This window comes from Oncorhynchus mykiss, chromosome 5 (assembly GCF_057628025.1).
Source record: "Oncorhynchus mykiss isolate SJ-2025 chromosome 5, ASM5762802v1, whole genome shotgun sequence".
NCBI classification, from domain to species: Eukaryota; Metazoa; Chordata; class Actinopteri; order Salmoniformes; family Salmonidae; genus Oncorhynchus; species Oncorhynchus mykiss.
In genome coordinates, this window is record NC_143026.1 from 34,748,113 (window position 1) to 34,775,370 (window position 27,258).

A 27,258-nucleotide genomic window follows, 5' to 3' on the forward strand; every position below is an offset into this window, starting at 1 on the left:
GAGCATTTTCCTGTTTGCTTATGCGGTATACATCTCATTGAGTGTGGTTTTAGTGCCAGCATCAGTCTGTGGTGGTATGTTGACATCTACGAAAAATACAGATGAGAACTCTCTCGGTAGATGGTGTGTTCTACAGCCTATCATGAGATACTCTACCCCAGGCGAGCATAATCTTGAGACTTCCTTAGATATTGTGCACCAGCTGTGGTTAACATATATGCATAGGTCCCCACCCGATGTCTTACCAGAGGCTGCTGTTCTATCCTGCCGATAGAGTGTATAACCCACCAGCTGTATGTTCTTAATGTCGTCGTTCAGCCACAACTGGGATGAAACATAAGATATTACAGTTTTTAATGTCTCGTTGATCCCATTTATTTTCCAGCGATTGAACATTAGCTAGCAGGACGGAAGGCCAAGGCAGATTAGTCACTCATCACTTGATCCTCACAAGGCGCCCTGATCTTTTTCCGCAAAATCTCTGTTATCTTCTCCAGCAAATGACGGGGATCTGGGCCTGGTCGGGTGTCTGTAGTATATCCCTCTCATCCGACTCATTGAAGAAAACTCTTCGTCCAATTTGAGGTGAGTAATCAAAGCTCTTTTCGGTCATAAGAGATGGTAGCAGCAACATTATGTACAAAAAGCAGGTAACTTGGTCACGAAAATAAGAAAAGCAATCAAATTAAATTGTTTACCTTCGATGAGCTTCGGATGTTTTCACTCACGAGACTCCCAGTTAGATAGCCAATGTTCCTTTTTTCCAAAAATATTATTCTTTGTAGGCGAAATAGCTCCCTTTGCTCTTCACGTTTGGCTGAGAAATCGACCGGAAATTGCGGTCACGAAAACTCCGAAAAATATTCAAAATTAGCTCCATAATATCGACAGAAACATGGCAAATGTTGTTTAATATGAATCCTCAATGTGTTTTTCAAATATCTATTTGATAATATATCCACCGGGACAATTGGTTTTTCAGTAGGACCGATTGGAAAAATGGCTACCTCTGTATTTTACGTGAGAATCACTCTGAGAGCCATCAGGTGACCACTTACACAATGTAGCCGCTTACGGGTATTCTTCAACATAAATGCGTAAAACTATGTCACAATGCTGTAGACACCTTGTGGAATACGTAGAAAAAGTAATCTGGTTGATAGCCCATTCACTGCTTAATAGGGACGCATTGGAACGCAGAGCTTTCAAAACATGAGGCACTTCCGGATTGGATTTTTCTCAGGCTTTCGCCTGCAATATCAGTTCTGTTATACTCACAGACAATATTTTTACAGTTTTGGAAACTAGAGTGTTTTCTATCCTAAGCTGTCAATTATATGCATATTCTAGCAATTTGTCCTGACAAAATATCCCGTTTACTTTGGGTACGTTATTTTTCCAAAAATGAAAATACTGCCCCCTAGTCACAACAGGTTATTAAATTAAGAGCCAATAAGAAGGCAGCTATCCCCTCCGGCACCATATCCCTTTGAGCATGGTGCAGTTATTAAATACACTTTGGATGGTTTATCAATACACCCAGTAACTACAACGATACAGGCACCCTTCATAACTTAGTTACCGGAGAGGAAGGAAACCATTCAGGGATATCACCTTGAGGGCAATGGTGAACAGTTATATAGTATAATGGCTATGATAGGAGATAACTGAAGATGGATCAACAACATTGTAGTTACTCCACAATATTACCATAAATAAAAAAAAGAAGCCTGTACAGAATAAAAATATTTAAAAACATGCATCCTGTTTGCAATAAGTCACTAAAGTAATACTGCACAATAAAATAGCAAATAAATTAACTTTTTGTCCTGAATACAAACCATTATGTTTGTACAACTCTTCATATTTTCAATATATATTTTTTTCTTCCACTTTGACATGACTATTTTGTGTAGATTGTTAAATCCATTTTAATCCCACTTTGTAACACAACAAAACATGGACAAAGTAAAGGAGTGTGAATACTTTCTGATGGCACTCACTGTATTCTACAGCAACATAAAATAATGATCATGCTCATGCTCTTTCAAATATTTACATTTCGTATTCTAATTTTGCTTTACACCAACATAAACACAACCAAATTACATTGGCACAAAGGATTTATTAGACTGGTGGTGGCTATTAGTACTCATATTCTACTGTAAACATGGCTACTGGTACCCCTATTCTATTGTAAAAATGCATACGGTCATGGCGCTTTGAGGATGAAATGCTCAGGCATCTTTGTATTTTATGATATTTGTCTGAAAGTACTGCTAGAGTGTAAAATACACATATTTAGGAAAAGTCATGGACAAGTGGGTTCAAGGTTTTTATTGAAAGTTGTTAAAATTACAAAATTGAAAACGGACCGTCTTAGCGGTTTTATTGTTCACTAAGGCAGTGAGCATGGGGTCAAGGGAGCAGGTTGTGGTTTTGGATTTAGAAAATTGTGAATTGATGATGGTTTTAGGGAGATGACATTGTATGTTCTCAGGTGGTGAGTCAGACAGTCCTGGGGGGGGGGGGGGGGGTGAAGGGGTCAGATGAAGGATAAGTCTTTTGCAGCTGTTGGTAGATACAGTAGCCTACACTTTGTTTTGAAAGGAGGCCAGAAAACGGTCATGAAATGTTGTCAGCCAGTGATTGTCAAGCAAATAACTGCCGGTCTCACAGTAATTGACTGTTAATTAACATAAACACATTTAGCATCTCCTGTCTTCCACGCATGCACTGATGCAGACCTTTGGAACATCTACATTTTAATGAGTCTAATAAATCCATGTAATATAGCCGACACCATTAAAATAAATCAATTATTTATTTTAAAACAGGTCTAAAGAAACATGATATGAAGAAAATGTAGTATTTTTCAGAAGAACTGAATAGCATATATTGCTTTATCATTATGTTAGGCCCTGATCTGGGTATGCCATATGGCTGTGGGCTACACTAGTTAATTTAGCAGACACGATTTGCTTAGAATTCTGTGTCATTATTTTATAGTACTTTATAGTATGAAGAATACAATTGAACATAGCTGAATAAAATAGAAAGGATATTTCCTCTAAACAATTTGAGGGAGTGCTCACATGCGGCAATTCTCTGTTTAGCGGTTAACAAAGAAACAGGTAATCATATATGCTTAGAGTTATTTATGCTACTTTAGATTCTCAATACATTCTAAGGCTGCATGATGCGACTCTAATGATGATTTGAAAAAAGTTGCATGAAAGCCATGAGCTGTGCTTTGTTTCTGGAGCAGGCTGTACACACTTCATCAGTCTCTCATTCACAATTTGACAAGCACTTGATAATGCCTCCTGGCTGATATACCCTTTGTGTGGTCATAATCCCTCTAAAAAAATCCATGTCTTTTGTGGCCAGAGGCTGTTATACACTTGGGCTGAACACAACAATTATTATTCCCTTCTCCCCGCTGCATGCCAAAGCACCTCTCACTCACATGGCTCTCAGTCTCATAGGCTACAAGTGAAGACAGACACATCGGGGACACATCTGCTTGCATCCTTATACAATTCCGAGGCGCATATTGAAGACATTGGAAGAACTGTCCACAATTATTTTCGTCAGCCAACAAGATGAGTAGGCCTAACGAACAGAAAAAAGCACAAGCCTATGTCAATCTACTATCCCACATTGTACAAAAGTTGACGCTTCTATTTGCTGCGAGAAATATATATTCCAAACATACTGTAGTCCGGGACAATTGTGGGATGCGATAGATCACAAATTTATACAACCACTAGCATCAAAACAACTTTTAAAAGCAATAAGGCTGATGCAACAGGTCAGAACATTTGGTTAAAATCAGTTAGGATCTACACCCGTTGTAAAGCGGATTAATGTGCTTCATTTTAAGACGTTATTTATCCACTTTAGTTGTGATACAAACCTTAACAAAACATATAGGCCTATGGGCTAGGCTACATGAGTGCGACTATGATTTGAAAAAGATAAAAGAAATGGGCATCGTTGTGATAATATATAATTCACAAGTCATAGGCTAATAGTTTCACCCATCAGACTATTCTTGATTTAATCTTGTCTTTACATATACTAAATAATATATATGTGAAATTTGTTTTGATTTAGAATGAACCATTATCATGCACCTTTGTCAAAACAGGTTCATTGGGGAAAAAAAATACATGTCATCTATGCACTTAAATAGCGAATGGAGGATGCTTTTCCTGTAGTTTATTGTCATGCCAACCAGGTATACTGCAGTTTTAAAGAGAAGCAATGTGCTTAATATTAGGATGGTTGAAAAATAGATATATAGGCCTGGCATATAGAAAGCTGATACGATCCTCCTCTTCTTAATAGGGGCCATCAGTGTTTTCTCAAGCAATTGCATTGCCTATAGAAATGTTGCGCAACATGAGCTCATGGGCTCTCATGAAGTGTTTGATTCAATTTTCGAACATTTGCATTAATCATAGTGATTAGAGGGACAACAGAGTGCTGCGTACCAGGTAGTTAGCAAGTTTGGTAGGCTACTAATGATCATCAGCAGCATCAGAGCTTGGCGAAGCCTAATTACCGTGACTAACAGGTTACATGGAATTTGACTGCCATCATGACTCGTGACCGCCGGTGTGGCGGTAATACGGTCACCGTAACAGCCCTAGTCTTTCACCAATTTACCTATTGCAGCTTTATCACCAACGTTTTTGTCTTTAATGCAATGTATTGACTTCTGCGTCAAATCTATTGATGCAAACCTATACATCAATATCCTTAATGCATATATTTTGCATTGAATGCAATGTATTAACTGCATCCAAAATCCAGTCTGTGGAAGTGGGAAAGAGGAGAGGGAGGGAGGGAGGGAGGGAGGGAGGGAGGGCGGGCGGGAGGGAGGGAGGGCGGGAGGGAGGGAGGGAAAGGAGGGAGATAGAGATAATAGAGGGGGGAGATAGAGAAGAAAGGGAGATAAAGGGGGATAGAGAAAGAGAAGAGGGAGGAAAAAAATTAATAGAATTGAGAGAGAGGTATCGAGACAGAGAGAGTGGGAGGAGGGAGAGAGCGAGCGGAAAGGGAGAGAGAGAGCGAGAGGGGAGGTAGAGAGGGGAACGGGCAGAGGCGGTGAAAGAATGGGGAGAGAGATAGAAGATAGTGAGAGGGTGGAAAAGAGAGGGGGTGAGGGTGGGGGAGGTGAAGTATGGTTGATGCTAATCTTTTCCCATTTACTGCAATTTATTGACATAAACATCAATTGTCAACGCTCTTTTTTTCCTATTTTAATTTGGTTGACGCTTTTCCCATTTACTGCAATGTATTGACATAAACGTCAATTGGTTGATACACTTCTTTTCCCATTTACTTTGATGTATTGACATAAATGTCAATTGATTGATGTCCCCCCCCACCCACCCCCCATTTACTTTCATGTATTGGCAAACATCAATTAGTTGATGCATTATGTTGTGATGTTTTTTAGAAAAAACGTCAGAATGGCCTTTTTCTATGATATCATGTTGCACAGTAATTCAATTAAAATGCCTCTCTCATTAACAACACAACAACTATTTAAACAAAGGAAGAAAGATTGAAGTGTACTGTAAAAAATCATTTCAAACATTTCAAAATAAGTGAGGTTTTAATGCCAAAGAATATGGGGAGAGTAGTGAAAAACAAAAACAATATGATACAAGATAACAATACATTAGAGGCTACTCTGACTAGCTGGTGCATTTCGAAACAGCCCCTCTATTCTACCAGGAATTAGGAGTCTTTGGTTTTGTAAGTATTCTCTTTGAAATGTGTTACCTAGTCATATAACACACACAGTGGGTATTACAACATAGACGTATATGCACAGCTTGAAAGAGATTATTGGTGTGATTTTGTGTGTCACTGGGCAGGGTTATGAACTTGATATAACAACGGAGTCTACATTATTTACCGGAGTCATAAGAGGTTGACATAATAAGGGAAAACGGGAGCTCACCATAAATAATGCAATCATATATCTCTTTGACTATGCCAATGGTAGAATACCTGCCAATACAAAAAAACTCTCTCCTATCTACAAATTCTCATCCTTACACAGTATGCCTATGTGTGAGTAAAAATGGATTGAACTTTTGAACTTCAAGAGGGACGGTGACTAACTAGTAAGTAGGATTTAGTGAGACATTTTTCATTCGGTGGATTAAATAGTGTCTGTCCGTCAGAAGAAAGATAGCGTGAGGAGCAGGCAGGGGGTTCTGTTTGCAGTGGTCACCCACACGTTGATCGCGATCGACTGGCCAATCTCCAAAGCATACCTAGTTGATCACCAAACATTTCTGTAAGAAACCCAACAATAAAGCGCTGTTGGTGGTAGGTGTACTTGATTCAGCAAACCGTAGCGCCGGGAATGCAAAGGTTTCCCATGTTGAACCATTACGTGTGCCTGGAGTAGTGCTGGAACAGACCATAGTTGATCCGTGATCCTTACGGATCTCCCCCCACCATGGTTCGGCAAGCATGTGAACCGCGGATCAATTGCCAGGTTTAACCAGTTAGAGCTCTAGGGGCGCTATTTCATTTTTGGATAAAAAACGTTCCCGTTTTAAGCGCGATATTTTGTCACGAAAAGATGCTCGACTATGCATATTCTTGACAGTTTTGGAAAGGAAACACTCTGAAGTTTCAGAATCTGCAAAGATTTTGTCTGTAAGTGCCCCAGAACTCATTCTACAGGCGAAACCAAGATGATGCATCACCCAGGAATTAGCAGAATTTCTGAAGCTCTGTTTTCCATTCTCTCCTTATATGGCTGTGATTGCGCAACGAATGAGCCTACACTTTCTGTCGTTCGCCCAAGGTCTTAGCAGCATTGTGACGTATTTGTAGGCATATCATTGGAAGATTGGCCATAAGAGACTACATTTTCCAGAGGTCCGCCCGGTGTCCTTTGTCTAAATTTGTGCGTAATCTTCAGGTGCGGGCATTTTCTCCTGGGATTCAGGAGAGAAAGCATGTGTCCAAGAACGATGTATCAATGAAGAGATATGTGAAAAACACCTTGAGGATTGATTCTAAACAACGTTTGCCATGTTTTCAGTCGATATTATGGAGTTAATTTGGAAAAAAGTTTGCGTTTTGAGGACTGAATTTATGGATTTTTTTTGGTAGCCAAATGTGATGTATAAAACGGAGCTATTTCTAATACACAAGGAATCTTTTTGGAAAAACTGAGCATCTGCTATCTAACTGAGAGTATCCTCATTGAAAACATCAGAAGTTCTTCAAAGGTAAATTATTTTATTTGAAGGCTTTTATGTTTTTGTTAATGTTGCGTGCTGGATGCTAACGCTAATGCTAACGCTAAATGCTAACGCGAAATGCTAACTCTAGCTAGCTACTTTTACACAAATTATTGTTTTCCTATGGTTGAGAAGCATATTTTGAAAATCTGAGATGACAGTGTTGTTTACAAAAGGCTAAGCTTGAGAGATGGCATATTTATTTCATTTCATTTGCGATTTTCATAAATAGTTAACGTTGTGTTATGCTAATGAGCTTGCTGATAGATTTACACAATCCTGGATACAGGGGTTTTTTCATAGCTAAACGTGACGCAGAAAACGGAGCGATTTGTCCTAAACAAATAATCTTTCAGGAAAAACTGAACATTTGCTATCTGAGAGTCTCCTCATTGAAAACATCTGAAGTTCTTCAAAGGTAAATGATTTTTTTGAATGCTTTTCTGTTTTTTTGTGTAAATGTTGCCAGCTGAATGCTAATGCTAAATGCTATGTTAGCCATCAATACTGTTACACAAATGCTTGTTTTGCAATGGTTGAGAAGCATATTTTGAAAATCTGAGATGACAGTGTTGTTAACAAAAGGCTAAGCTTGAGAGCTAGCATATTTATTTCATTTCATTTGCGATTTTCATGAATAGTTAACGTTGCGTTATGGTAATGAGCTTGAGTCTGTATTCACGAACCCGGATCCGGGATGGGGAGATCAGAAAGGTTAACCATCACAGTGTGAAATACAGGTTTTACTGCCGCTGTTACTTTTTAAAGTCATAATTCCCTAAATCTCGATGCAGAGTTGCAGTGCAAAGATAAAGACAAGACAAGTGTTTTACTCTGAAGCCTGACGGTTGATTTGATTTTTTTTAAAAACAGTAGTTTGTACTGTTCACGTGAACGGGGCATGTTGAATCCCAACGAGTCAACCCTGGATGCTCGCGTTGCAAAGAAGAAAAAAAGAGCAGTGATGAGCTGAAGAACTGGAAAAGCCTCCAGCTTCATTTAAGTCTCATGTATCGGAGTATATATATGATGACGGAAGAAGGGTGGTGGAAAACACCATTACGGTGAATAGGCATTGTGCCAGAAGAAAGCCGTATGATCATGGAAATACATCGAGAATGGACACTCATTTAAAGCGTCATCACCCTGGTGTGTCAGTGACGGGAGCCAACTCAGCCAAGAGACAACAACTTCTCACCGCTGCAATTAAGCAGCCATTTGCTGCAGAATCAGACCGGGCTGAAGCCATCACCAAATCTATTGGGATGTTTATCGCTGCAGACCTGAGGCCATACTCTGTTGTGGAAAACAAAGCGTTTAGAAATATGGTGAAAGTGCTTGAGCCACGCTACGAAATCCCCTCGCGCCCCCCACTTCAGTATGAAGATCGTGCCAGATCTTTATGAACAGGAAAATACCAAAATTGTTGACAAATTATCCAAGGCATCCTCTGTTGCCCTCACCAAGGCAACGGAAAGCTACGTGACTGTGACTGCTCACTACACCACAGAGGAGTGGGATATGTGAAGTCCGGTGCTACAGACACGCCTCTATGAGAGTCATACAGGCACAAATCTGGCGCAAGTACTGCTAGGAGCAGTAGCAGAGTGGAAGCTAGAGAGGCCCAATTGAGACATTTCTATCACCACAGATAATGCCAAGAACCAAGTAAATGCAGTGATAGAAGCTGGACTGGGGCCACAGTCCAGAACATGTTTAGCATCCCAAAGGGTAATCTCAGTGAACCAGATGGACCGCCTCCTTGGGAGGATCAGGAAGGTGGTTTCCTTTTTTCAACGACACACAACAGCCGCTCATGTGCTTAAGACCAAGCAAGAAATGATACAGCTACCGACCCACGAGCTCATACACGATGTCACAACAAGATGGAACTCCACTTATGACATGTTGGAGAGCTATCTTGAGCATCAGGCAGCTGTATACTCTGCCCTGACAGACAAGACCCTGAAAAAAACATGCACATTATCACGTGAAAGTGGCAGAGGAGGTACTCCAGATGCTCAAACCCCTCAAAACAGTTACAACCCTATTGAGCACTGAAACTGCACTGTCTGTGTCCATGATCCTACCTCTGAAAACAAGGATTCTACAATCCATGGCCCCAAGAGAGGAAGACAGCACCATCACTAGAGATGTCAAAGCTGCCATTAGAGAGGACCTGAACCCCAGATACCCCCCTAATGTACAGGACTACCTTCATAGCTCTACTTCACTGGATCCAAGGTTCAAGTCCCTGTGTCACCTAGACCCTGCCCTACACCGGAGGACATACAGTGATCTCACCACTGAGATTGTGGCCACTGAAGAGGTAAAAAAATGTAAATATGAGTGAATTACTTCATAAATATACTGCAGTCTAATCTTAATCTATTCTATTGCTATTAGAATCATCCATTTTTTATTTGGAATAATAATGGCTTTTATTAAATGTTATTGCCACAATTACAGTTCTATGAAATATGAAAATAAATAATTTGTTTGTTTAATAGTCATTTTTTTATGCAGGGTCAAGCCACAGAGCCGACAGGAGAAGATTCAGAGGCATCTCCACCACAAAATAATTTGGCCAAGAAGGAGCTTTTCGGGGAGACCTTTGCGAGCAAGGACACAGGCAAGACGTTTGCCAACACCATCAAAAGAGGAGATGGCATCCTACAAGGCAGCAAGCGTCATTGCAGTGGATGGTGATCCACTAACATGGTGGAAAAGCAATGAGTGTAAATACCCTCACATTGCCATGATGACAAGATGCTACCTGGCTGTGCCTGGCACTTCAGTTCCTAGCGAGAGGGTGTTCTCCACGGCAGGGGACATAGCGACCTACCCTCTCCCCAGACAATGTAGACATCCTCATCTTTTTGAAAAAGAATTTGAAGTCATAAGCTCAGGTCTGCTTTGCTTTCTTTTTTAAAAACTTTTGTTTGATGTGGACACAGGCTATTTTTTCATTCACTATTGTTAAAAGGAAGAAGGTATCATGCCTCATATTGCACTTCAATTTAACAATTGAGTATTGAATATTTTATTTTAAGATTTTATTTCAACATTGAAAAGTTCCTTGCTTTAAGTGTTCTTAAAGTAATAAATGGAAAGCAAATTTATATTTGTCTCCCTTTTTTTTGTGTTGCTGATCCGAAAAGATGATCTGACTCAAAACCGCGATCCGATCCGTGAGTTTTGTGATCCGTTGCACCACTCGTCTGAAGGTATAACTCCACCTACCCGGCAGGTCCAGTGCACCTATAGGCCTACCACTGGCCAATCAGATAGCTCAGATTCTTGTGTCTGCACAGTTTCTTCAAGCCATAGACTGTACAAAGAAGCCTTGAACGTACAGCAAAGTTGATACTGTGAGATTTCTAAACTTTTAAAGCCACGACCAGAGACTCAACGAATACAGCAAAGAGCTGCTGTTTTTAAGAGTGAGGTCACATTTAAGTTGTTATTCAGGATTGTCAACAATTTGTTCAACACTTTTCTAAGCCACTCATGCTACAACCAGCAGTGCAGCTGCAATGAATGACTATGGCAAAGTGTTCCGATAAGCTTGCGTTGTTATTATTAGTTGTTTGCTGCTTTTTTCATATTGAGGAATATTTAACTTTCTCTGGTCATAGCAGTTAACAACATGAATTGGCGCATGAGGCAGAAATAATGCAGCACAACTTGAGTTTCGCTATCAGCTGGAAGACTGTATCCCCTTTTCTCAGTGGCGGGATGGTGAGGTATGCTCACTCAGCTGTGCCTCACAAGTAATGCAACAAATGATCTATTACCAGTGTGATCATATACCATTTTTTTTTTTTAAATGGTCTGGCAGGAAGAAAGAAGCTTAATTACAGTCCATTAGGGACAGACCTCACACGGACAGACTTTGCCTCTCTGAATCATCTCTTCTCTCTAGAATCAACTGACCTGAGGTGAAACACTCACATATAAAATACATCTATTTTACTTTTTGGCTAGGTGACATGAGGACGCAAATCATAAAGATAGAGATGCAACATTCTCTATATCGCAGACATTCTTGGAGCTTTAAAAAGGGACATTCATGTTACTTCTAAACATCTGTTATTCATGTCACGTCTACTATTAGTAAATGCATTGTCAATTTACTCTACAGAACCTGTGTACACGCACACATAATCCCAGCTGGCAGAGGCACACATAGGGGATGGGGCCGGGAGGCTAGTGTGACCATGGTTACTTACCGTCTTTGCATGCGAACTGTATGCACTCGACTCATCTGTACATAAAAGCTCACCTCTCTCCAGGGACAAGGACATAGGCAGCAGAATCAAATCCCTCTGCATTTGATCTGATGGGGAGAAAGTTCCTGGCATACAGATTGAGTTTCTGCTCTGTGCATGCCTCCCAATGGGATGTGAACAAACTGTTGGGCTAGGGACATGCAAAGAATAACGGAAAAACAGAACTGACACCCACGGATGATGACTGTCATATTTACCCTCCTGTCTGCTGGCATGAGAAACGAGGAACTGTGCTCTCCCTGGGGCCCTACACCACGATGGGATGAGGATGAGGAAGCCATCAGGAAGGCTGGGTGGTTACATAACGGCAGCAACGCCAGTACCCCCACAGCATTTGACTGATAGCAGTAATGCTGTCAAAGAGTGGGCCCATGCCATGTTGAAGACATGAGCTAACACTATGGGGGACTAAGCATGAGAAGTGGGTACGTGTGTGTATGAGGTGATGAGAAGGTGTGGAGACAGTTCATCAGTCCGCACAAATCCAAAGGACTCGAGAGAATACATGCATACAATCTACGTTGACAATTCTCCTTCCCTATTGGCAAAGGTTACAGTGATTACTGGAGCTAGTGTGGTTTGGTTTCAATAGCTTACTGTACATGCAGTGTCAAATATGTTGTATGTTGATTCGCGTGATTTACATCTCAATGTTACTTAAACATTGTGATCCGTCTCCTGCTTCCTTTTGTTTGTTTTTTACAACCTGTTCAAATAATTGTTACCGAAATGGTTGTAAAATCCAGAGCGGTCTAGTTGGTTAGTAGAGCAATAGAAAAATAAACCTGATATACAATTAACTTATTTTCACCTCGTTTTGCTGGACGTAGGCTAATGTGCTTGGTCTGCAATCCTCTGATTAAGCTTATCCTCAGTTTATAAAGATGTCAGCAAAAGCTCATTTTAATAGCATAGAGCTGTTTAATTCATTACCAAATGTAAACTTAACTATGGAGTGAAAAGGGAAAGGAGCTGGAGGTACATTTTTAGGTTTATTTTACACAACTAATTACGCAATAAATTCAACGCCCCCATGGGAAACACACTAGAATATAAAAGTGTTTAAAACTACAGCATGTGATTTTCCCCTAACATGATGCAACATACTTTAAAAATATTACCAAGGAACCACTCTTTTGCTTATGTCAACAGAACTGGCTCAGACGTTCAGGCAACACACTGAGCCATACTGAGTAAGGAATAGAATAGACACGGGCCAGATAAAACAGCAGGAAAAGACAGTCATCAGCTGATTGCTTTCCTCACTATTCCAGTTCTGAAACAACCTGCTGTAATAGAAAGCAGACACAAAGAAAGTAAAAGAATACCTAACAAACCTCTAGCCTTATGTTGATAGGAACCACATGGGGGGTTTTAATGGTCTGGATGAATAACCCAAAAGTTGATATCCTATTAGATATACTGTTTATCCCAGAACTCACCGTATACTGTGGCTTGAATAAACCCAGACAGTGACAACTAACACAAAGTAACAATGTTCCAGCAGCAGCAGCAGTGAGACAACTGTGGTAATAAACATCAATGATGTATCCCTGTCACTCTGCCAAGGTAGTGATGTTGAGACAAACACTCAGGTGCACCGTGCAACCTGATTTAACAGGCAGCACAAACCCTTCTAGTACACACGTCTGTCGGTCTGTCTCGCTGTCTGTCTGTCAGGGCATCCATTCCCGTCTCTTATCTCCTCGCAGAAGGATGGCGTTTCAATGTCACCAGACGCCCCCCTCCTGAGTCCCAGCTGTCAAGCCCCCTTGTCATTACATCCCCCGGTCCCCTCCCTCCATTTTGTTCTGTCAGGGTGGATGAGGTCTGACTACAGGTGACAGCTCGGGGTGCTCCTGGGAATGTCAAGCAGCTGAAATACAGCAGGAGGCCACGTTAGGGAGGAAGGGGAAATCAACAAGCACACAATCTAACTAAACCATGCCGGGGCCTCCCGAGTGGCACAGTGGTCTAAGGCACTGCATCACACTGGTAGCTGTGTCACTAGAGATCCTGGTTCGAGTTCAGGCTCTGTCGCAGCCGGCCGCGACCAGGGGACCCATGAGGCGGTGAAAAATTGGCCCAGCGTCGCCCGGGTTAGGGGAGGGTTTGGCCGGCATGGCTGTTCCTATCCAATCACGCTCCAGCGACTCCTGTGGCGGGCCGGGCGCAATAAATGCTCACACTGTAGCCAGGTGTACGGATCTGAAAAGGAGGTTGTACGGATCGAGGAATCCTAAATGTACACTCCCTTCCATATGTATTTGGACAGTGAAGCAACATTTTTTGCTTTGGCTATAATCAAGCATTTTGGATTAGAGATGAAAATACCTCCAAAGATGGTGATTTTCATACATATCTGTTTTACCTTTTAGAAATGAAATCACTTTTTATATCTAGTCCCCCCATGTAAAGTCACAAGTTTTTTGGACAAATTCACTTATAGGGTATTAAAGTAGTCAAAAGTTCAGTATTTGGTCCCGTATTCCTTGCAAGCAATGACTACATCAAGTTTGTGACTCTACAAAATGGTTGGATGCATTTGCAGTTTATTTTTTGTGCGTTCTGGCTCGTGATACACTTTCAATACCTTTGGATAAATAGAAGCATTAAGCAATCAGTTAAGCCAAATCATGACGGCATTTTGATTCCCTTCCCAACCTCCCCCTGGTTAGGAAATGCCGGTATTTATTTATTAATTCATATGTATGCAGGCACCATTTCTGACTCTAGCTGTAAGGCAACATGTGAAACCAGGAAAGACAAAGCCATTCTAATATTCACACTCATGACACAACTGCAACAAATTTCCAGATCAGACTGCACTCTGCATTTCAGACCATGCCTGCCTCAATTGTAACCGAGTGAGCTCTGACATGAAAGCTGTGAAAGGGGGAGGGATGCCTGTTCACTTTGTAAATTCTAACCATTATAATAGAATGCACAGGCAGGTGCCAGGCCATGGTGGGGAACATAATATTGGTAAAACTATACGAGGCTAGAGGTGCAATCTCTTTCTAATCAGGAGCACAATGGGGATAACAGGGACAATGGTGACAGAGTAACTGAAAAATATGAGAGAGAAACCATGCCTATTGAGAATTTGTTTGTGTTGTGTGGATGTGTGAGTTCACAGAGAAAGAGAGCGAGAAAGCAATAGAATGGAACGGAAGGAAGCGGAAAACCCCACTGTGAACAGAGCACATCATTCGCTTTTTCCTTCCTGTCTACGTCAATGAAAGTATATATATTTATTTGTCAAAGATCAGACTATGGCCAACCTGTTATTGTGTGGACTGTAATCCGGCCAGTCGATAATACATAACCAAAACCTCAAACATACACAGGTAATTATTTTCTAACAAAAATACGATTTTTATGTTTCAAAGGGATGGTTGATTTTTAAATCTACACTACATGACCAAAAGTATGCGGACACCTACTTGTCTAACATCTCTTTCCAAACTCATGTACATTATTATGCTATAACAGCCTCCACTCTTCTGGGAAGCCTTCCACTAGATGTTGGAACATTGCTGTGGGGACTTGCTTCCATTCAGCCACAAGAGCATTAGTGAGGTTGGGCACTGATGTTGGGCGATTAGGCCTGGCTCGTAGTTGGCGTTCCAATTCATCCCAAAGGTGTTCGATGGGGTTGAGTTCAGGGCTCTATGCAGGCCAGTCAAGTTCTTCCACACCGATCTCGACAAACCATTTCTGTATGGACCTTGCTTTGTGCACGGGGGTATCGTCGTGCTGAAACAGGAAAGGGCCTTCCCCAAACTGTTGCCACAACGTTGGAAGCACAGGAGAATCTAGAATGTCATTGTATGCTGTTGCATTAAGTTTTCCCTTCACTGGAACTAAGGGGCCAAGCCCGAACCATGAAAAACAGCCCCAGACCATTATTCCTCCTCCACCAAACTTTACAGTTGGCACTATACATTCGGACAGGTAGCGTTCTCCTGGCATCCGCCAAACCCAGATTCATCCGTCGGCCTGCCAGATGGTGAAGCATGATTCATCACTCCAGATAATTAATTTCCACTGTTCCAGAGTCGGCAAGCTTTACACCACTCCAGCCGACGTTTGGCATTGCGCATGGTGATTTCAGGCTTGTGTGCGGCAGCTCGGCCATGGAAACCCATTTCACAAAGCTCCCGACGAACAGTTCTTGTGCTGAAGTTGCTTCCAGAGGCAGTTTGGAACTCTGTAGTGAGTATTGCAACCAAGGACAGACTATTTTTAAGCTACGCGCTTCAGCACTCGGCAGTCCCGTTCTGTGAGCTTGTGTGGCCTACTTTGCGGCTGAGCCGTTGTTGCTCCTAGACGTTTCCACTTCACAATAACAGCACTTAGGCAGAAATTTAACAAACTGACTTGTTGGAAAGGTGGCATCCTATGACGGTGCCACATTGAGTCACTGAGCTCTTCAACTACTGCCAATGTTTGTCTATGGAGATTGCATAGCTGTGTGCTCGATTTTATACACCTGTAGCCCAATAGACTCATTTGAAGCGGTGTCCACATACTTTTGTGTATATAGCGTATTTGACATTGGCCTTGGCTGATCGAGCCAGACAGTTTAGAAAAGGGATACTTCGGATTTTGGCAATGAGACCTTTTATCTACTTCCCCAGATTCAAATGAACTCGTGAATACAAGTTTTATGTCTCAGTGTCCAGTATGAAGGAAGATTGAGGTAGTTTTGCGAGCAAATGCCCAATGACTGGAAGTCTATGCGTATCCACCAGATACCCATAGATACCCATATACTTCCAGTCATTGTGTTAACGCTAGTTAGCAACTTCCTTCAAACTGCATGCAGAGACAAAAATGGTATCCAGGAGTTCATCTGACTCTGGGGAAGTAGATAAAGGGCCTCAATGCCAAGATCACAAAGTATCCATTTAAAAACTGTCTGGATCGATGTAAAATATACTATATATACAAAACAACATTGTAGTTACTCCACAATACTAACCTAATTGACAGAGTGAAAAGAAGGAAGCCTGTATAGAAAAAAATTATATTCCTGTTAAGCATCCTGTTTGGCACTAAAGTAAAACTGCAAAAAGTGTGGCAAAGCAATTAACATTTTGTCCTGAGTACAAAGTGGTATATTTGGGACAAATCCACTCTCCATATTTTCAAGCATAGCGTTGGCTGAATCATGTCATGGGTATGCTTTTAATTGTTAAGGACTGGGGAGTTTCAGGATAAAAATGTATGGAATGGAGCTAAGCAAAGGCAAAATCCTAGAGGAAAACCAGGTTGTCGGCTTTCCACCAGACACTGGGAGATGAATTCACCTTTCAGCAGGAAAATAACCCAAAACACAGGGCCAAATCTACACTGCGGTTGCTTACCAAGAAGCCAGTGAATGTTCCTGAGTGGCCGAGTTTCAGTTTTGACTTAAATCTACGTCAAGACCTGAAAATGGTTGTCTAGCAATAATCAACAATCATTTTGACAGAGCTAGAATACTTTTGAAAAGAATAAATGGGCATGTGTTGCACAATCCAGGTGTGGAAAACTCTTAAGAGAATTACCCCAAAAGACTCACAGCTGTAATCACTGCCAAAGGTGATTCTACAAAGTATTGACTTATGGGTGTGGATAATTACAGTACGTGAATTAGATATTTCGGTATTTCATTTTCCATAAATGTGCAAAAATGTCTAAAAACTTGTTTTCACTTGGGTGAGAGAAAAATATGTTTAATCCATTTTCAATTCAGGCACTGTAAAATCCATACCATTAACATGCATGACCATTAATATACATTGAGGTTTTCATTAATAATGGAGAGTTCGATGCATTCTGATGACAGCCACAGGAACCTGCTTGATTGCCTTCCTAATAGCATATTGTAATTCCTGCAGCCATGCAAGAAATTATGAAAAAAGACAAAAAGGGCACAAGGTAGACTCCCTACCGTATCTATGTGTCGTTAGCTATTGTGATGGTAAGATTGTGTAACCACGAATGCTACCAGGTCATTCAACTCACCTACTACATAACATCTGACCTATGGACAACAATCAACATTGAAAAAGGTACTGCACAGTCTTTCATATCTCAAGGGCAAGCTTCTTATCAATAACAACACTTCCCGTCCCCCTCCTATGGCTGTACCCCATCACACTCAAACTGCAGCACAACTTCTGCATACGGTGGCAACAATGGCTGAGGATAATTGGCTGGCACAGGGAAGGTTTCTCTGAAGTTTATTGGCACTTGGCGGCCCCAGCAAGAGTCTCTTAGGTGTAGGAGCATTGGGACGAGCCCAACAAAACCCCTGTCTGTCTCAACTCTGCAGCAATTTGACGCAAGCTAGCAACAGAGGAGCTTTGGGGGAGAAGCCTGGGAATGGGAGAAAATTGGAAATGCAGCAGAGTAATAATGGAGTGATAGGGTGGGGGGTTGGGGTGCAGGAGAGAAATTGTTATTGGTTTGAAAATATCTGGTTGACATGAGGGGAGAGAGGCAGTTGTGTCGTGGTGAAAGAGGAAGGATAACGGCACAGCAGGGGGGATTCTTGAGAAGGAGAGGCTGGAGGAAGACAGAGAGATAGTATATAGTTATAGATAATAGCCTCTCTGATACTTCCTATTGATGTTAAGGGTCATTAGGAAAGACCCTTAACATCCAGAGAAACATCCTGGGGCACTTCACCCACTTTGACCCATTCTCTGTCCTTCCCCTGTCCAATCAGGAGGTGCCACTCTGTCCTCCCCCTGTCCAATCAGGAGGTAACAGACTGGCATGGTGGTGGGTGGCAGATGACAACAAGCTGACCTTTAATGGCAGAGACACTTCACTAGTGGCTGTGAGATGTGCGATGTGAGCAGATCAGGCGATGACAGAGGTGCTGCTTGACAAGCTTTCAGCCGTGAGGAAATGTTCCGCGGAGCCAGGCATGCTGCAGGGAAAGAGAGACAGTGACACAGAGGGACAGGGAGAGAGAGACAGAAGGAGAGGGAAGGACGTGAAAGAAGGACTGAGGGAGAAAGAGACTAAAATAGATTGGGTGCATGAAGGGAAAGGGACAGAGAGAGAGCGAGAGAGAGAGGAAAGACAAAGCGAGAGAGAGGGACCTGGAGGGATAGTGAGTAAGTCACAGTGATAGAAGCAGGGATGCCTTTTTCTGAACCAATTACAATCTGCCAATGAGGGATGTGCTCTTCCCAGATAGGGCCAGTGAAGGGAAATCATTCAGAGGGTTCCAGGATCCCAGGCTGCAGAGAACCATGGGGAAAGGACCTGGGACTGCAGTATAGATTCAGTAGTTTTAAGTTCCTCGGCATCCACATCACAGAGGACTTGACAAGGACCATCAACACCACCACTCTTGTCAAGAGGGTGAAACAGTGTATCTACGTCCTGGACGGCTGAAGAAATTCCTCTCCAAATACTACCGCTGCACCATCAAGAGCGTCCTGAGCGGTTGCATCACAACCTGGTACGGACATTGCTCTGTCCACGTCCGCAAGGGCCTCCAGCGGGTGGTGAAGATGGCCCAGTACGTCACTGGGATCGTGTTCACCACCCATCCAGGACATCTACTCAAAACGGTGCCTGAGGAAATCTGGCAGCATCCAGCCACGAGCTGTTCAACAGACTTATCGTCGGGCAGATGATATCGGAGCATGAGATCTGATACCAACAGTTGAGGTCTAATACCAGACAGTTTCTATCTACAAGCCATCAGACTGCTGAACACTTGAACTGATCACCTGCTCTGATTCTCCGCACCTTAACACACATGCACCCACACATCACAACTGCTGCTACCAGACTCTTATTATGATTGTTAAATACTGCACCATTTAAAACACATGCCCCCAATTCCCACTTCCCCAATACACATGTAAATATTGGACTATAAATTGTGCCTGTATTATATATATATGCTAAAAATGTTTATTCTATTCTACTGATCTTTTATTAGTTCTTATTGTTGCTGCATTGTCGGGAAGGAACCTGCAAGCAAGCATTTGTTTGGACGGTGTATACCATGACTATCGCGTACACACGACTAACAAAACGTGAAACTTGAACTTGAAAGGGATGGATGGCAAACAACTCCATGAGTGACATGGAACTCACAGAGGAAGTACACTTTGGGTTGAAGGTTTAAATAGAACTCTCTCTATAGGGCTGAAGAGTTTATACAGAGAGGGAGAGATTGCAGGCATGCGTACGTGTCTGCGTGTGTGCACGTGTGTGCTTTTGTCCTTGCGGAGTGTGCACGTGTGCCTGTCTGCCTGCCCCTGGCTCCTGGGGTTTCACTCAGGGTCCTCTCTTTAACCATGCTCATCACCTTTCACTAATGCAGCATGGCGTCGTGCTGTGAGCCTGACTGAGGACCAGCAAATGAAGGAACAATGCACAAGTCAATGTGCTTCTCTGGGCTCAAGGCCTCAGTCAATTGTAATAGGCTGTGTAGGCTGAGTGAAAGAGGGAAGAAATAGGCTATGAGAAACGTAATTTAGTATCGTCTGACATCCATCACAGTATGTCTAGTCCTTTTCCAAGCTACGTGTCTTCTTCACAAGGAGCAGCATATAACCCAGGCAAGTTGAAGTGGAAATGTGTGTGATATAATTTTCAACTGCGACAGCTTTATAATCGACCGTATGTATTCATAACATCAATCGATCACCAGGGCAACAGCATACTTAACTGACCATGGTCAACCCACAATTCTTGGTCTATTTCTTAAATCGTGTATTTTTAACTGTTTTACCTGAAACATTATGGGTATTTTTGAAGAGACAGGAATGAGTTGGTTTTGAATCTATGACAATAACATTCTCTGAAAAGTTTTGTTTTTAAAAGAATACTCTGTTTGCTTCATCATTTACATGGCCTTTTTTTCTACCTAAATTTCATGTCTAAAGCATGGCTCTTTAAAAGAATTCTATAAAACATCCGGCCTCAAATGTCACACCAACTGATAAACTTCAAACGTTGTTACCTTTGTTTGTTCATTATTGTTCTATGGGTCGGTGCATAAACAAGGTGTTCAATATGCTGAGTAACAACACGCTCTAGTGGAAAAGGGACCGAAGGTCCTTCAGACAAATGGGCCAAACATATGGGGAAGAATCTCAATTGCATACTCCTCGCTTCCTCGCTCCTCGAAACTCATTCTCAAAATCCCTCTCCTCTTCTCTTCCAATGGGTTTTGAGGAGACAAGGAGAGGACAAGAGGGGTATGCAAATGAGATTCCCCCACTGAAGTGCTATCTGCTGCATCATGACACTGTTAATGGCTTCATAATGATGTCCTCTTCCTGACTGTTAATGAGACCAAGGGAATGCTTCTGCGGGAGAAAAAAAACACAAGTGCATGAAAAAGTGAGAAGTGATATCAAGGAAATAGAAGAGGGATAGATGGGGTCGAAGATGTTGCTACTAATTCATTATTTCAGGTAAACACATCAACTTCAGGTTCGTTGTTCATGCCGATGTGTTCGAGAAGTAAATGCTCATTTTGTATTATAAAAAGAGACAGCTAATGGCTTTGACTTACTGAATAAAACATGCATAAACAAGTATTTATTTTTCAGTTCTATGGAAAATGTGTTTATATAAGGATACCTTGTACATCCTCAGCAAACTAAGCACAGATCATACAAAGAAATACACTAGTCTTACAAAACAATGAATCATTTTCTGTATAAAAAAAAGGATATATTTTAAGTACAAACGTGCACAAAAACCTTGAAAATAGTTCCCCTTTATCCTTGAACGATAACAATGCATGTTTACAAAAGCACAGTAGCAGTAATGATTAGGCTAGTCATTCATCTAACTGCATTTGCATTCAGTCTGAGGATTCGGAACAAACGGTGTGAGAGAATATTCCATGTATATTGGCAGTGTATTGCTATTGAGAGCCATTCCACATATATAAAACCCAAAGTGGACAAACTGACATTTCTCTGGGAGTCATTTCCGTGTACAAATGTTTGATGGAATTCAAATGAAGGGTAAGTGGGGTGATCTGGTGTTGTAAGCTGATAACAGAGTGTGTACAGCTCAAAAGGCATTCACACCCGCAGCGCCCCTCCTTTCTCTCCTCTATCACCAGACGTTGTGCTGGAAGGCATTCTAGGGCATAATTAACTCTTCAGACAAGCTGTAAATTCCCATCTCCATCCCTGACTAGGATGACTCAGAGATTGACTTATTGAAAAAATACCATTTAGGTTTCCATCTCCAAATTAGACAGGGCAACAAAAATCTCACCTGATAATGTGCACTGATAATGACACTCGTTTTACACGTGGTTGGTGAAAAAAAACGGCCTTCACTTATCCCAGCAACAGGTGATCATTACCAGCCAAGCGCTCACCCTCCTCAGTCACGCACAAAAAAACTACTGCACTCTGGGTACAAAAAAAATCATTAGACAGATCAAACATTGCACAACATCAATGAGGTTAAAAATAGAGAGTAATGAGAGATTCGATTAGCTACATATTGAGAATATGGGTAGAAAAGAAAGCAATCCTTCTTCATAGAGCTACATCTGATTAACCCGAGTGAGTTAACCTCCTGGGTAATATTATTGATCGTCTACTCAGAGCTCATAGTTGTACTGCAGAAGCGGTCACACTAGACCAGGAACAAAACAACGTGAAAAAAGGCATGATGCAGCCTACTTCTTCGGCACATTCTCCATCAGTCCTCCTTAATTTTAAGGACCTGTCATACTGCCCTCTCAAACGCTCTCTCTCCATCTCACAGAAAAATCAATCATACGTCATAGTTCTATCATAAGTTGAAAGTGTTGTAGCAGTGGAACAAAGTGCCAGCCCAAGTGGTGGATTGCTTTTTCTCAAAGCAATAAAAAGAGCCTCCAACTTGTTCTTCCGTGAGTCCAAGAGTATGAATGATGTATTTTCGCACACAGTGCCATGATGACGGGCAAGGAAGACCCAAGATTGTATCTGCCTTTTCACTTACTTGGTAACAAGTTTCATAGTACAAGTATCCCGTAGAAGTAGCAGAGAGAAATCAATGTAACCACTAAGTTGTGTGAATCAGTGGTAAGAGTCCTCTTTGGTGGGTACAGCTCTGAACAACACCAGTCAATACTGTACTCAGCCCTGAGCATCCACCAGTCCAGTCAGTCAGTGTCATCCCATGGATGAGAGTTTTGACAACTGTACATCCATGCTGAATTGCCGATGAAGGCACACTATTTTCACCTCCTTGTTTGAAGTCTGTATAAATAAAACAAACATTCACTGAGATATTAGTAGAAAGCAACAGGAGAAGAAGACTGACAGATGCACACAAAGAGATAAGAAAAAGATGAACACCAACACAATAAGAGCCACAGAGTAAAGCTAAATACATAAGGTGGGAGAGACATGGGTAAACACAGCCAATCACACAGATCAATGCTCTTGTGCAGACACACAATAACAGAGATGAGAGCTCTGAGCTGACCTTCGCGATGGATGGGGCTGTCAGAACATCACAGTCTCTGGTTCGGGTTCTGAGTGGCGGTTGGTCACATGGCGATGACCCTGGAAGTGGACCGACTCTTTGAGGCCCTCCCTGGAATGGTGCATGCTGGGAGTAGACTTCAGTAGACTAACTGAGGAGAACAGGCCTAAAGCAGGAGAAGATTGGATAGGGATTAGAAATATCCTTCAATAATCTAAAGCAGGGGTGTCAATCAATCAAATTTAAGAATTTCTGAAGGATATTATGTTTTAAAAAAGACCTAAGTGTCTTTACCGTGTTCAGCCCGCTAACAATCCCCAAAATGAAAGCTACACTCTTAGAAAACAGGGTTCCAAAGGGCTTCTTCGGCTGTCCCCATAGGATAATCCTTTTTGGTTCCAGATAGAACTCTTGGTTTCCATGTAGAACTGTCTGTGGAAAGGGTTCTACATGGAACCCAAAAGGGATCTACCTGGAACCAAAAAAAAGGTTATTCAAAGGGTTCTACTATGGGGACAGCAGAAGAACCCTTTTAGGATCTAGATAGCACCTTTTTTTTCTCCTAAGAGTGTAGACAGTCCGGAACCATCAAAAAGTCCCAAAAGATTGGATAGAAATCATATTTTGTTTCAGATCTTGACAAGGCAATATACCCAATTTGCCATGAAGCCTCGGTGAAGACAGAATGTGGCCCCGAGGGCAAAATGATTTTGACATGCCTGTTCTTAAGCAACAGAGCTAGTGTTATTAAACTCAGTTCTGAACATATTTCGCTCAGACAGCGGCATGCCAGTCTTAAAAGAACATTATAGCTCTCATACCTCTGCCTTCAAGGTCTTGATCTCCCAGCTGAATGGACACATCAGCTGAATCCCACTCATAATTCTCATCCACTGAGGCCTTTCTCCTGAAGAAACACACGCACAAGCGGAAAGTTTGTAATGGCTAAAGTTGAAGATTTTCTCTCATCAGCTATTCATTATGTTGCATGTTGCTCAATGTCAAAGGGACAATGTAGAAAGAAAGCATTAGAGATACTAAATAAAGGGAGACTGAAGTACATACTAGCTCAAGGGACAGACTCACCTTTTCAATGTCTCCATGTCCTGTAGGTGTGACTCCACTGTGTTTCCCTGCATCTCCTCGGTGGACTCAGGAGAGCTGGTGAGGGTTGGGGACAGGCAGATGGACATTCGCCCGTTTGGAGGCTCCAGACTCCCCCTGCCACTGCTCTGGCTGGCATAGCTACTGTAGCTCCCCCCCAAGTCTGGCACTCCCCGATGATACCTCCCAATCTCCACCTCATGTCCCCCATACCTCTCCTCCTTTTCCTCCTCCACTACTACCTCCTCCTGCTTCTTCTCCTCCTCCTGGGGTGGCTGAGGGGTATGGTGAGGTGCAGGCCAGCTGTAACCCCTGAGCAGGGAGGGAGCCGTGGTTCTGCCTCTACAGTCTGGGGGTCTGGGGTGCTCCCTGTGGTCCCTGGGGAGAGATACATTCTTCCTGGCCTCCATGCGCTGCACCGACCTCAGGGCCTCCTGGTAGGTGATGGGCCACCTGTGGGCATCTGGGAAGATGGAAGCCTTCTTCCTGGGGTCGTGGGTGGGATGACTGGGGCTGGAAGGCACTGAAGGAGGGGTTGGGGGGAGCTGCGTCTGTCTCTCCAGCACCGGTCTTCTTACGCTTTGGATGTGCATATCACCCCCATATGCTTCACAGAGCTGCTGTGGGGCCCTGCTGGGACATCGGGTGTCCTGGTGGGGAGGTGGCGGGGGAGGGGGAGGCAGAGAAGCAAGGGGGGCCTCTGTGTGAGTGGGGGTCTCAGGAGCTAAGGAGTTTTCGGGTTCAAAGAAGACAGAGTCTGGGCGGAAGGAGAAGGGAGAGGAGCAGTTCTCCTGGCTGAGAGAGTCGACCCAGGCATCAGGCGTCAGGAAGTTACCCAGGGATTGTCTCCTGGAGTCTAGACTCTGGCTGCGTTGGTGGTTGCCGCCGTTCCTGTTCTGAAAGCCTCCTAGACTGATAGCCTTCCTGAGCGCCGGCCTAGGAGGCTGAATGGTAGCTGGGCTTCTGCTCCGAGATGACCTCCTGTGCCACTTCTCCCGCTCCTCCCTAGGCACTGGGCTTTTCCTGTGGGCCAATGGATGGGCTCTGTGGCCTTTCATGGTCTGTGGTCCTCTGTGGTCTTTCTCAGCCAATGGGGACTCATTGTTTACCTGATGGGCATGTCTCTGGTGCCTTATGGGATTTGTAGGAGGATCCACTGAGCCTTCATCCTCTGGTTCATCCACAGTCATTTCTACACATTCTGAGAGATCAACCGATGTGTGTAGAGATGACTCTTCACATGGCTGTGACCTTGCTAACTCCACTCTCCATGAACCAGGCACTTTGTGGACAGAGACATCTGGCTTAGACTTGTGTGAAATGCTGACATTACATTGATTGTTCTTGCCGTTCCATTCATGTGACTCCAAGTCACCTCTCTTCAGCTCTGTTGATATGTGAGTTTCATCACAAAGCCCTGTGTGTGTCTTGACCCTTGCAGTCTCCATCCCTTCCTGCCTGTCTAGTGGCTGTTGGCTCACCCTCCTCTTAGAGTGACACTCTGGTCTCTCTGACCCGAAGGGGTGTTGTGTGACAGGTGACAGAGAGGGACACTGGGTGAGTGGAGGGTCACAGTGGAGGACCGCTGTCCTCTCAGCGGGGGTCTGATGTGCTGGGACAAGGCTGGTGGCTGAAGTGAGAGGGCTGGCCTCCCAGTGAATATAGGACGGGGGTGAAGGGCCTTTGGCCATGCTTGAGCACCCCCTGTTGACCTGGGGGTGACTGAGATGATGGGGGTGACTGAGATGATGGGGGTGACTGTGTGGTGAAGTGTTGTCCTGAGGTTTCCATATTGGATCGCACTCTTCAAACTCTCTCCACCTCACCTCGTCGCTGCCTGGTCCCTCTCTCTTCCCGTCTAAAGTAGCGTTACTATCAAGTGTGTACTTCCGTAGCTCTCTCTCCAGCTCCTCTCTCTCCCGGGCCAGCTTCAGACACCTGCTCAGGTTGCCGGTCTCCTTCTCATGCTCCATCTGCAGGACCAGGGTGCTGGCAGTGGCTGGCTGGACAGCTCGCTTTAGGGATGGGTATCCTGGATTGCTTTCCTCCAGGCTTGGCTGGGGGGACATGTCTGAGTTACTGTCTGAGTAGAGACTACTCTTGTCTGGATGTCCAGCACAACTGTCCTGCTCCTCATCCAGGTAGAAGCGTCCGTGGAGGGAGAGGTGTTTGGCCATGGCCCGGACCCTGGTCGTGGGGTTGGGGTCAGTTCCACCACAGGGGGGTAGGTCCACTGAGAGGACAAAAGGCGGTTCCCTCCCCACTCTCTTCTCAGAGCGAAGGGACACTGACCTCTGGACCCCAGTGGATTGTGGGAAGTCTTTCCTCAGGGATCTCATGGTATTGGAGGAAGGGGCGGAGGCCTGGTCGTAGGGCTGCACAATGAAGCGACCGTCTGGACCTCTAGAGATAAACTCTAGAGGGGAATTGGGGGAAGAGCCTATCCTGGGGAGGTGGTGATGGTGGTGGGCGGCATAGTGAGGAGGGGGTGGGGGGCAGGAGAGCAGCTGCTGGCGCTGGTCCTTGTATTCACTGTGGCTGAGTCTGCCAAAGGAGGAGTGGTCTGACTGGGAGGAGGAGCAGGAGGAGTGGGAGCCGGGATAGTGGGGGTGGCAGTGGGGAGGGAGGAGCTTCTGCTTCAGCACACTGTCTGGACTGCTAGCAAGCGACCTGCTACAAGAGAGAGAGAAGGGGTTTAAAGGAAGGGAGGGAGGGAGGGAGGGAGGGAGGGAGAGAGAGAGAGAGAGAGAGGGCCATTTTACTGAGCCATCACCATGTCTTGAGATGTTTTGTGAAAACATCTTGAGTCATCTTAAGACATGTCTTAGAGAAAATGAAAATGTGTCTATAGCGAGTCATGAAGACTTCTTAAGCTCTCTTGAAGATATCAGTCTTGAAAAAAAAATACATTAAGACAAAGGCGATCTAGGGTATGGTAAAATTAAAATCTCCTAAAAGTCAGGAAAAAAAAAATCAACCTACAGTAATTAAAACAAAATGGCGAGAAGGAGAACAATTAATGATATTATGGAGGAAGGGTACTTACGTTGAAGGGGGGCTTTTATAGATGGCAGGAGGGAGATCTGAAGGGGGGATGATGATTCACA

The 27,258-nt window shown here is 43.3% G+C and overlaps 1 protein-coding gene across 5 annotated transcripts in view; it reads right to left on the reverse strand.

Moving 5' to 3' along the window:
- Positions 1-21,115: 21,115 nt before the first annotated feature.
- Positions 21,116-27,258, reverse strand: part of igsf9a (immunoglobulin superfamily, member 9a) — a 33,355-nt gene continuing 27,212 nt past the window's right edge. For 3 of the 5 annotated variants that reach the window (XM_090234591.1, XM_090234590.1, XM_090234593.1), the window contains exons 18-22: positions 27,198-27,234; positions 24,134-26,824; positions 23,869-23,954; positions 23,048-23,213; positions 21,116-22,818 (exon numbers count right to left, since the gene is read on the reverse strand). In XM_090234591.1, coding sequence (XP_090090717.1) covers positions 23,068-23,213; positions 23,869-23,954; positions 24,134-26,824; positions 27,198-27,234 — 2,960 coding nt within the window. In that variant the 3' untranslated portion in view covers positions 21,116-22,818; positions 23,048-23,067. The remainder of the gene's footprint in view (positions 22,819-23,047; positions 23,214-23,868; positions 23,955-24,133; positions 26,825-27,197; positions 27,235-27,258) is intronic. The other 2 variants (XM_090234594.1, XM_090234592.1) reach the window with 1 other exon arrangement.